The 12,655-nt window shown below is 49.2% G+C and overlaps 1 protein-coding gene across 1 annotated transcript; it reads left to right on the top strand.

The window, feature by feature from the left end:
• Nucleotides 1-738: 738 nt before the first annotated feature.
• On the top strand, nt 739-2,204 carry SPSK_10465 (3-hydroxybutyryl-CoA dehydratase; the record flags this gene model as incomplete). Its single annotated transcript, XM_016736864.1, has 4 exons — nt 739-909; nt 971-1,300; nt 1,347-1,967; nt 2,037-2,204. The coding sequence occupies 4 exons, from the start codon at nt 739-741 to the stop codon at nt 2,202-2,204; spliced, it is 1,290 nt and encodes a 429-aa protein (XP_016588884.1).
• Between the last annotated feature and the right edge of the window lie 10,451 nt (nt 2,205-12,655).

The raw sequence follows: 12,655 nt of genomic DNA, 5'->3' as shown, positions 1-12,655 counted from the left end.
CGGGCGAGTTCTCGTTCTTTTCCTTCCCACACGGGAGACACTCGTTACGAGGTGTCGGGTCAGGGGGGTTCTCGAGAGCACAAAACACGCAAATAGACACGACAGTGACGAGTCATAATACACAAGAAGGGGCGGCTTGGGTGGTTGCAGGCGTAGGAGAACGCAGGAAGATTACGCGAGTGTATATGATCGAACTGCGTTTACACGAGAGAAGACGAGAACCACGTTAAAGGCCAGTACGGACTAGCATCGACGATCATTCGGCTGCAAGCACTAGCAGCCTTAAGCCACTAAGATATAAAAGTATCAGACTAAGGTCTGTGAGACCAGGGCACACGGCGGGTCGTCGACTACGTTACAAGAGCGAGTGCTCGTAGAGTGGTCGTAGAGTGGTCGTTGAAACGACAGTCCGTAACATTTTGTATTTAAAGTATTTTCGTTTTCCTACAAAGTTATGTTTATAATTATTATAAATTTGTATTTTATTATTAAAATGCAGTGGGATGCCCCGCGCTGCTCTCACTGCTTATGTAACGAATGGTGATGGACATCTGTGCCTGAGGTAGAGCTTCCCCTGCCATTCTGCAGCATTTTCTCACAGTCGGTGGAGGAATCAAGGCTGTCGCCAGGACGTCCGATTCCAGGTCCTGTCCAATTACCTCTCATTTCTTGTCGTGTAGATGCTTGTACATCTCGGGACTCGCTCTCATTATGTATCTCATGGACCCTTGGCCCACGATGCCAGATAGCACCGACTTTGATGGGAAGAAGCTATTCAGCTTAATCCGTAGTGGCGAGAGCCCCTTTGACGGAGCGTGGGACGTTCATCTGCTCATTGACGAGATCGAGGAGAATCTCGGCACCGAGGTGATTGATATCTCGTTTGTCTACAAGGGCTCCAGCAACTACGTAAGTTGTTCATAACCCTCACAGTCCGATTCCAGTGGGGACTGGGGCTAAATGGCACAAGGGTTTCCACATCAGGCTGTCGAATCGAGCGGACATTGTGGCACGACTCGCACGTGGCGATTGCAACATGCCCAACTTTGACGGCTTCCCCATTGATGTGCAGATCCCCGAAGTCAAGTTCGAGGCGGCGGTGTACAAGCTCTTGCGCGCAGAGCCGAACATCTTGGCCTCTCGCCTGCTCTACTACCGTAGCCCGCTCCAGCGCACGGGTCCCCGGCTTGATCTGCCCAAGGACATCGTCGGCCGTCGGCTGTTTGTGTTTGAAAGAGTAGAGGGAGAGAACAATATATGGGGCGATCTCGGCGCCGAACAGCGGGCAAGTTGCATGTCTGTCCTCTGTCCAGAGCGCTCTTTCGCTAATCCAATCGTCCCCCTAGGCCAACCTTCTGGCCCAGGCTGCTCGTATCCGCGCGTCGCTGTTCAACTTCCCGCTCCCGCTGGACTTTGCCGCGTTTTGGCTCCGTGAGTGCCTCTTCGAACAGAAGCCCGCGTCGCTCCCTCGTCCCGTTGCGTCCATCCGCGAGTTCTGCGTTGCCCTTTTCACGGCCAAGGTCGAGGCAACCATCAAAAACCTGGGTGACATGATCGGCTGGGAGGACGACAACAACGTCGTGGGCCCCGTCGCGGCAGCGGCCAAGCAATCCCTCCTGCGCCTCATCCCACACATCCTGCCTGCGGAGCGCAGCCAAGCAGAAGGAGAAGCAGAAGGAGAAGCGGCAGCAGAAGCCTCTGTGTATCGCCTGGTTCTGGAGCACGGCGACTTTGGCATCCACAACATGTCGATTGCGACGGACGCAAACAACAACCCGCTTGTGATGTCCGTGTGCGACTGGGAAACGGGGTGCATCGTGCCCGCCCTCTTGTCCGATCCGCTGATGGCCGTGTTTGTCGACCTTGCGGCGGACGAGCATGCCCGCCCTTCCATCACGCGCGTGGCCGGCGACGCCACGCCAAGCGACCGCGCGCGGTACATGGAGTGGTCGCAGCAGTACTATGACGTATGTCCCCCGTCCACTTCTTTCTCCGTATGTAGGAAACAGAGTGATTAACCGCCCTTGTCCGCACAGGCTCTCTTCCATCATGCGCCTGACTACAAACGTGCCATCCAGGCAGGAAAAGACGCACGGCACCTCTGGTTTGCGCTGCGAGACTGGCGAGGTGATGACCCGGAGGACTACTTTGGTGATCTGGGGAACTGGGCTGAAATACGGATGAAGGAGCTTGGTGTGGCGTAGGTATTATCTCGTTAGACGGACGTACGTTGCAGACAGCAGTGGTGGCCATGGGACGGCAACGTAGGACATACAATAGACAAGGATTGCGAGGCAGGAGGAACACAGCAGATGCAACTCATATCAGGTGAGTTGATGTTGAGAATACATGATGACCTCAGTATATTAGATTAATTTATATTTTTGGTATGTTTTCTTGGTATTTTTCCAAGTTCTATTCACATTGTCGGGGCCAGCAACCAGGTCCGATGACAATAAAATGGTGCATTGGTTGATAGCACAAGTTTCAATTTCTATTTAATAAGTTATGACCTATGTATCGTTTCCTTTACTTGTACCCAAACCATTCGTTCATCTACTTCTTTCGGCCGCGGATCAGCAAGCATAAACATCGCCACAGGATGACGATAGTGTGCATAAAATTCAAATGTATGTCCAACAGCTAATCAATCTGAAGTGAACGTTGTCGAACTCACAATCGCTGTTCAAACGTCCACGTTGGTCCTCTGAGGTCCCCAACCTTCTCCTGGTTATTGGGTCGGCTGACAAGGTTATTTCCTGGTACCGAGCCAAGGAAACCAGAAACCAGAACAGATTAAACAACGGGAGCCAGCCTCCGCTATTAGAGTGCGTAAGAAAAAACCGTCGCCGAGTCAATCGACGTCATGTCACAATTACAACATTGTATTCCGTTACGGACTGGCCTCCGCCTCCGCTTTGTACATCCGCATCGACCATGATAGAAACGTCACCAACACTTGCATCCCATACGCCCTACTGTATCACAAACAAGACTCCCTCGAACTCATACAGACTGTTCGTCATATGGTCCGCCTTCTCCAGATCTGCAGGGCTTGCCTTGTCCGCAGCTGGCTCTACAAATTAGAGATCAACCCGCCACCACGGCAGAGTAAAATCACAAAACTTGTAGAGTCGAAACACGGTCCGTTTTCAGAGACATCGAATCACGCAAAGGGTTTGCCCGACGACGTTCAATCTGTTGGCCTCACCTCACCTGAATTCTGGCCCACTTTTGATTTCATTCCGTCCAGTTGGACGCAGAGCGAGCGTACCACTGCCCATCCACCCCCTTCTTCCATCACCTGTACGTCCTGTGCCTCAATATGGGGGGCATCTTGACGAAAGCAGAAGTCGCAAAGTTCCTCACGTACTGGTTTTCTTTTTCCACGTCGATCACCGACATCATTAAACAGACGCTGTCCTGCCGAAGCACAAGTCGGCCCTGTCCTCGGTGGCACAAGCAAGGATGCAGCGATACGCCACGCTCGTTCCTTGTTCGTCCACCAATCCTTGCTCTGTCTACCCAGTGTCCGTTGCTGTCCCGTCTTTTCATTGACCATCGTCGTTGCCCGTGGTGTTTCCGCGTCATTCTGTTACTCCATCGTAAGACTGCACACCCTCCCTGCCGTACGATCCAACAACAGGGCCCAATACAAATCTTTGACTGAGATGCCGGCCGCAAACTCTGGCGCCCTTTCATTTCCGTCGTATCAGTCTCTCCAACAGCTCGCGTCTAGGGAGACCTACAACCTACCCGCGAGAAGGCTGACAGCGACGCACGGTGGCGCCAAGAAAAAGGGGCCAGCAGAATATGCACGTTGGCCCCAACATCGTGGTCAGGACAAAAGCGTACCAGAGACCAAACATGCCAGATGTGTTCCCCAATCTAAGATGTGCAATGGTCTCTCCCTGGGGCAACTGTTTGTTTCTCGCCTCGTTCGTAGCACCTTGGGACGGTGAATCGGGAGAGGATGGATGGGTTGCGTGCTGTTCTAGCTGCATCAGGCTTCTTCAACCTCGGTCGCTCGTCCGCCAGGGATAGGTCGAGAACTTGGCGTAGCCGTCCGCCAACAGGAGTGCGGCAAATGTGGTGCTCTCGAAAAAGGAAGAAAGGGGCGCAACTGGCAGCGGTCGACGGCATGGCTTTGTCCCATTGGCACTACGAGGAGACTCGGTCGCCAAAGCCCCAACAGCCTCGGCTCGTCTTTTGTTGCGTCGTATTGCCTTGCAACCAGGCGCGTTGGCAAATGGTGGTCCAACAAAGCAAAGTGCGCTTGATGAAGGGCAGGGTTGGCAGATATGCTACCGCCTGTCGTTCTCGCGATTGTCCTGCTGTATGTTGGTCGTCTGTTCCACCACTCTGGTCTCTGTGGCGCTGTTGCCAGGGAGAACGACAAGGCGCGCTTGGACGGCTTCTCGGGTTGTGTTCGTTTGAAAAGAAACTTTTCTTCGGGAGCAAGGGAGGACGAAGGCTGACGAGAGAACAGCGGAATGGCAATACGATGCTGTCCCAAGAAAGAAAATGGCCCAGCGGCCCTGTCAGTGTTCAACAAAGTCGGTCGTGTCCTGTTGGGCGCCGTTGACCGACCGGTCAAAGGGGGGAGACGCAGCACTGGAACCGCCCAAGGGAGAAACCGATGAATAGAAATGGCGAGAAAGCCTGCAGGACGTACGAGCTCGCCCAACGAGGAATACGAGGAACCTGTCGTGCTGCTGTCCTAGGCGTGCCAACGGACACCAACCACTGCATCCTCGGCCATTGCGTGTCCATGTCCCACCAACAACCGAGGGTCACCTCGTTGTCGACAAGGGACAAGTGCATTTCCGCATATAACACATGAACATAAATAAAGAAATAAAATACAAACGTCGTCGCGGACAACCGCCGGTCGCTGCAGATGGTGAGAAAGAGGTCGCATCAGACCGTTGAATACTCCGTAGCGCCGCCCAGTGATGCAAGGGATGGGATGACGTTTGAACGCCTTTGACGGTCAGCAAAGCGGGGAGGCCATGTCCGGATCGGGCTAAAAGTAAACATTGGCGGCAGGCAAACTCTCACAAAGACACTTGACCTCACGGTGGCTTTGCACGGCCTGGCCCCGGTCCATACACTATTGAAGCCTCGGTGCGCCGAATTTTAATTTTCATTTATTTTACCTATATTTTTTTAAATTCCTTCTTATGACTTCCAGTCGATGTGGCCGAGGACAGGCTCGTGACACTGCAGATATTGTTGTTGAATTTCTCGTTTTACTTCTTCTTGACTTATTCACTCCCTCGTTCTGGCCCAACTCTTACATGAGAACAATACCAAGAGGCTCGCTTTCTTCCAACACCGACGCCGACCATGAAGGTCAGCAAGCCAAGCGAACACCAACAATGCTCCCTCAAACGATTAGTCGTGTCGTTGATTTCATTGATTCATTGCTTTCATTGATTCATTGATTTCAACGATTTAGGATGTCCGAAGCCAAGTCCGGTGCATTTCAGATGAAGAACATCATACTAGGCGACGCTTTCAAAACACGGCCTCGGTCGGGTTCGAGAACCGAGTCTCTCCATTGTTTAATGACTGGTATTATTATTCGTCGCTTCTTCCTCGGCGAGTTGTTTTGTAGTGTTTTGTTAAGCGCATGCAACGTACAGATCGGACAATGCCGGCTCGAATATCACACACCACGGCTCTCTCTTAGTACAGCTGATAAGGGAGAAGTCATTGAGAGACTTAGAATGCCATTTTACAGTCTCTCCTGTCTCCATGCTCTCCGTGATCGGTCATGGCAAAACATTAACAGACATCAGAAGCCATAAGACGGGAAAATAGACGGCAAGCGGTGCGGATGATACGGACGAAAGAAGAGAAGAGGAAAAGAAGAAGAATAAGAAGAAAAGACGACGACAAGATGACACAGACGGGATCGACGGAAAATCGACGGAGACAAGCACGGGGCGGTAGGACAACCAACTCAGCCTATCTGCACCGACGTGTCGTGGGTCGTGGGTCGTGGGGGTGAGCACTATGCCCTGTGCCTCTTATCAATCTTCTTTTGTTATTAAAGATGAGCGAGCATTCATCCGCCCGTTTTCTTTTTTTTCTTCGCCGCTTTTCTTGCGTTTTGTGTGGTCGACCATGACCCGTTTCATCTTTGTTTAAAGAAGGCAAGGGCGTCGGAAAAGGTTCCGCCCCAACGGCACCAAATCATTGGTTAACAAAACAGGCGACGATGCTGTCTTCCATCTCTTTGCTATGATTGTGGTGGCGTGGCATTTCAGGAATTTCAGGATGTTTGTTTTTTTTTTTTGCCGTTTCGTTCTTACACGCCCTCGTGATGGAAAGGGTTGCCAAATCATATTATACACGATATTGAAACACCCGACACATGGCAAAGAAGAGCAAGACGTGGACGTGAAAGGGTGAATAGATGGTGGGATATGACGGCAGGTACCATTGGGCATATACAAAAAAAAAAAAAAAAAAATGCTGGTCAGCATACCACTGCAAAGCCTTTTCGATATTGCACTCTTGTGCCGTCACGTCATCGCGTCTAGGCCATTACAGCCGTATAGAGTGCACAGGTGGCATAGGCAATCAACATACACATCTAGATGGGACCGAACGGAAAGTATGGGAAGTATGGAAAGCGTGGAAAGCGTGGAAAGCGTGGAAGCGTAGACGTGTGGCAGAGGCAGCAGCGTCACAGACCAGCGGCCCATCAGCTTCGGTGCCGACCATGCGGCGAAGAACGAAGAACGAAACAAAAAGGCGACACCGCAACCATATAAAATATATTGACAGACACCCTTTGTCCGAGGAAGGGTCTTTTAGGTTTTCCCTTTCCCATAGGATCTGCTGCACGGCCATACTTGATGCGGCAGGAAAGCAAAGCATACAGGGGGTCCATTTGCTGAGACGGCAACCAAGAGATCGTGCGATAGATTGCGCCGACCGGACATTTTCCGGTCTTGCTGTTCTGTCCATCTGTCTATATTGCATTTCTTTCCATGGCGGCCCGTGATTGGTGCAAGATTGTTGGATTGTTGAATTGTTGGGTTTGTTTTTTGACGTGTTTACAGTGTTTAAAGGGAATAGATTGAATAGATTGAATAAATTGCACGATCAACGTTTAGATTGGACAAAATAAATTGAAATGTTTCCCCTTGTTATTGGTCCCTTCTTTTCGGGTATAGCTACGTCTTTGTTTCTATTTCCTTTCATCACCTACGTCGTCTCCTGTGAATTCGAATGTCTGTTGGTCTTTCAGAAAGAAACAGCCCATAGTTGTCACATATTCAAGTTGCCTGTTGGTGTGTGCTTTCGTCACTACCCAATAAACAAATGACGAGACGAAGCAATGAAAAAACTTCCCAACAGAAGCTTCCCTTTATTGCAGTGTTTCCCGTCTTTCGCGGCCAGCAAATAGGAAAACAGAAAAATGGCGGCCCAGCAGCCTAATGTCCTCTTATGCACGTCCGTCTTTTGCAGTTTTTTCCCCTGCAATGTATGCTTCTTTTATTTTTTTACAACACCGCAGGATGGCCTGTGTGTCTTATCGTGTTCTTTAAAAAAAGTTAACGCTGGTTTATTTTCGTTCACTCTCAAACTACCCCCCTGTCCTTTACAATGCTGTTGGTACGATGTGATATCAGTGTGCTCGTGCGACCCGCTCTCTGTACCACTGTTGCAAGCCGTCTGGGCCAGCACGACAGCAGCGGGAAGTGGCAAGACGAGGGTGACAACAAAGAATTAAAAAATAGAAAACCCGTTTTGTTTGAGGACCCGGGATCGACGGAAAAGAACAAATCGCAGTCACCCTCGACTTCATTCGCATCCCCTGGCCCTTGGTCGGCGTCTGTGAGGCGGTGTTGGCGTGATTGACGGGAGCGTGATTGACAAAGCCGGCGTTTCAATGCAACCACTGTCGACCGTCGTCGTGCTCTGGTGCTCTTCTCGTTGTCTTTGCGCTTGGCCACGCGAGCCACTGTTTTCCTCTTTTCAATATAGCCCTCCCTGTTGCGGTATTGCCTGTTTGCCTGATCATATGCCATGCATTATGGATTAATCTATTTGACGTAGAGTGATGAGCCATCTGGAGGCGACGGACGAGAAAACACGAAACTTGTCACTCTCTGTCTCTGCCACTCTCTCTATTCTCGGGCAAAAGAATGCCCTTCGATGCCAAGACCGTACAATACCCCGTCACCGACTGCAAGCGAGAGGGGACACAACAGGAATGGAGAATGAGTTCCTAGGGAGCACTCTACTCGGTGCAGTATTTATGATCACGGCCTGCAGGTGTGGTATTCAGGCGTGGTGTGCAGATACGGTATGAAGGTATAAATTATGCTGTGTGTACAGCGTAAGCACTGTAGGGATGTCCGATGCAGGTGAAGGGAGTCTAGAAGCCGTCACAGAATGCCACAAGGCACGAAATACGACCGACATATAGTTGGTATCATCTACTGTTTTCCGCCTTGCATTCGTTGTGCTCTATCATTTGTTCATCTTTATTTCAGTTCCTTTATTTGCATCGCCGTCGTTATGCCGTTTTATGAGAGTGGCGGACAACGCATTGAGTGTCATTGGCGGTGAGAGAGTTCGGCAGTTTTCAAAGCCACAGCATAAGTTGTCTGTATACGAGGTTTTTTTTTATTCTTAATATATTGTACTCAAGTTCATCAACATTCTTGTCATTTTTCTTCACAGTTGAAATATTCCTTTTTATTGTTTCAAAAAAAGTCCCAAAGAGCAAGTCAGTAAACAAAAAGACAATATTTTATACACAAAAGTATTCATGTCCTTCCAATAAATACCGAGTATATATAAACATATTTAATTACCGTGCTTCTCGTATCATTCGATGTGACTTTATGCCACGCCCTCGTACAAAGCATACTCGTTTTGAAACGTGTCGTCTGGTTGTTCAAACACCCATTCGCAGTCTAGAACTGATTCTACATTCTTCGAGTCGAGATTCGACTTTCTTCTGCGAATTTATTCCTTCCTTCATTCTTTCTTCTTGGCTTCATCCTTTTTTTGCCATTCCCCCTTTCCATTCCCGGCTCGTTTCCATTGGCTTCCAGAGGACCCGTAGGATGCCGTCCCTGTGGATGTCTCACACGTTCCGGCAAGGAATAAAGCAAGAGAGGGAGGGCAGCTCATAGTTAACAGTACGTCACGAGGGGGATGTACTTTTCTTGTCTCAATCTCCCTGGGTTTCAACGTTCTTTTCCTCCCTTCCGTCGCTCCACCGGAAGAGGAGCAGCAGCACAGCTTTACCGCCCTCACCGCCCATTCCCGGACAGGGAGAGCCAGAGTCACGTAATACGCTGTGCAATGATACTGGTGCGATCTTCGCTTGGTATGTGGGACAGTCATTTTATGGCCATGGCCTGGCATTACGGTGGCAGTCCCCTTGCGGGTCTCGTTTCACCTTGCCATAAGAAAGCAAGTAAAGGCATGAAACACACGCAACAAAAAGGGCTCCTCGGGCCCCAAGCATCGTGGCAATGTGTGTCCCATATTTTATCTCTTTCCTATCCCTTTGCAATGCACGTCATACAGAGCAGCGCTACATAATTTTTGCTGGTTGTCTCAACTGTGCAGAATGCTGTGACGTCGAGAGTGTGGCGCTGTATCAAGCCACAAACAAAGGTGGCTCGGGTTAAAACGCGTATGAAAGACCCTCAATCTTGACCACGTACCCCCTAAAACATAAACAAAAAAACCAATACATCCTGCACGATCCACACAGTGATACGCCTGACTCCAAGATGCCCACTGCGGAGTATAATAATGTCCACTATCTAGCACAGAAATCCACTGTAAACAACGGGATGCATACCACTATTTCCCTGTTTGAGAACATGCTGTCGTTTTCGTCGTGGCAATCTCCACAACCCATATTTCATCTTGGAAGATTAGGGGTCCCTAAAAATGGAGCCCATAGCAGCAGTCCATCTCACCCATCGCAGAAATGGGCACTATTATAGAGCAAGTCCCTCCTCGTACTTGTGAATTCCAGCACGTCCGAGTTAATGCCAAAGACCCGCTCCAGGCAGCCAGCAAATGGCCCACCCTGCCATATAGGAGGCCAAGTGTTAACAGCGCTGAAATCGTATTCAGCGGCTTGCAGTCGGCGCAGTACAGCGACTCGAGTGGGTAACGACAGGAGGCCACCGGAAGGCTGTGGATGCTTACCACTTTGCGTTGTTGCGTGGCAGTGGCGAGCCACGAGAACCAAACGGGAAGCGCTGGCACAAGCCAGAAACAGCGGCGAATCTACGAAAAAGAACAGGCTGTCATTTATGCCATAGGGCGACCTGCTACAAGGCTGGCGATGGTCAACTTGATCCGGCTTCGACCGCGTGACAGTCGTATTATTCTTTTTTTGGCACACCATGTCATGGTTTATTTTTGTGATGCCGAGTTTTGCCTCTCTTTCTTCTGATCATATGCTCCCACGATTTTTTTTTCATCTCTTCATTTTGTCTTTGTGACACCTGTTGCGCATAATCCTGAGTCACCCGGCCAATGCACTCCCATATTCATGGCATCTCTACGTGTTATTCGAAAATGGTTCGATGCGCTGATATTGTTCACCGTTCTGGATGATGTTGTCTTTGGTTTTTGAACAGAATCCGGATTAGGACTAGTTCTGTATGACAGGGGGTTCTTTTTTTTTCTGTTTTGTTTGAACAAAGATGACAGCCTCGACTAGGCAGCCACTGAGGAGCCGTAGAAAGAATAAGGGAAAACGTCAAAGGCAAATGCGACCAACGACATCTCATGTCCGTCACCAGTCATCGTCGTTTCTGAATGTGTCATTCAACGTAGGCACATAGGCAACCGGGCCTCGTTTTTGAAGACATTTTGGATATGTCTTTCTTTTGTTGAACATTATCAAAACATAACAAAAGGCCATAGGACTTTGTTTGCCGCCTTGTTTTTTTAAAAAAAAAAATTAATTAATAACAGCACAATATTGTCCCAAAAGTTCTTCATTATGCAAGCAAAGCACTATATCACAATGACGGGTTTTGTCGATATGCCGTGTATATTCTTATCTTTTGTACATTTATTTTCTTGTGTTTCTCGTATATTGCTAATAAGTGGCCCATAAGCGACCGGTCCCGGTAAACGATGTTGCGAATCGACAACGTTGAATCTACAATATCATTTTCATCACTTGATGTTCTCAAGTACGTACGGTCATACCAAAAATTGCCATCGTGGCCCGTCAGCAATGCTCCGTAAACGGCCGAACCACACTGAGGCCACATCTGATTTTTTTCCTAGTTGGGCAACTTTTTGCGTAAGATGGGAGGCGACTTTTGTATCATCAAGCCATTTTCAGACATTCCAACCAACAGGCAACAAAAGCCAACAAAACACACGGCCAGCTATTGCCTGACATAATTTCGACCAACAAAACTTGTGCTCGTCACGCCAGTGGTACGTACAATGTGTACAATGTAGTGCAAGCAAGCAAAACAATACACTGTACGACATACTCTCGCATGTATGCCACCGTTAATCTTATTTTGAGCAACGACGAGGATAACATGCAGTATCAATACGTGGTCAAAAGAGTCGTCACCAGCATCGTCATCATCGCTAGTATCTCAATCATCACATTTTTGCCATAATCAATGATGAGTCGGCAGATATCCACGCGTATATAGACAATAATCAACCGTGCAGCCCGAAAGTCATACAGAAGGCTGATAGGGGATATACTATTGTGACACGCGTGCTGCAGACAGGAGACAACTGCGGATAGGTTTCATGACAGTTTTGTTGCAAATGCTTTCATTCTCTTGTACGTATCTGAACTGCGGCCGCATAAATCGTGGTCAGCCGTTGTACGTATCTTTGGCGATTATGTGAGACCAGTTCGTTTTGTTGATTTTGATATCGATTCAGCCAAAGAATAAACCATTCGAGGGAGAGTAGATAACTCTTCCCTTTTTTAAAAAAATAAAATAAAATAAAATAAATAAAACGACAAAGACATGGACAAACCAAGAATGCTTCAGGCAATAAGAAAACCTTTTAATATCCCAATGTCCCAAATGATAAAAAATAAACAAATACAGACTAGACAAGAACCTGAATAGACAAGAGAAACAAAGAGCGTGCATCAAGGATTACTCGGGCATACCAAGTAACAAGACCAACCACCGAGAAGCCTCACGTCTGCACGATTTGGGCCGCCTGCGTTGGGTCAGAATTGGGCCAACAGCTCTGACGGGTTCACCAGAGCCGTGGCTTCGGGAGCCTCGCCCTTGATGCACTTGTGGCTCACCTGGCGTCTCTTGGTCCGTTTGCTCATGTCATCCTCCTCAATAATCGCTCGTCACAGGAACCGGAGAAGAGCGAACCGCCAGCCGTGTGAGTCGTTTTGGTCGATGGTCAATGGCGAATGAGATTGTTCGCCCGCAGCTACGACGTTCGGGCTGGCGAATCTACAGAGAAAGAACGCCGTCGCTGACGGCCAGAACGATGTTCGACGGCCCTCGACGGCGAGAGCAACAGGGCTTTGTGGCTGGCAACTGATTCAAAGCGGGAAAGATGCCAGGGACCAGACGATGAGAGGCAGGAGGCAAGACGCAAGAGGCGAGAGGCTTGTCGCCTGCCGTCAAGTCTCCCTGGC

Source organism: Sporothrix schenckii (genome assembly GCF_000961545.1).
Source record: "Sporothrix schenckii 1099-18 chromosome Unknown Cont43, whole genome shotgun sequence".
In the NCBI taxonomy this organism is placed as follows: Eukaryota; Fungi; Ascomycota; class Sordariomycetes; order Ophiostomatales; family Ophiostomataceae; genus Sporothrix; species Sporothrix schenckii.
This window is presented reverse-complemented; position numbering and strand designations above follow the sequence as displayed.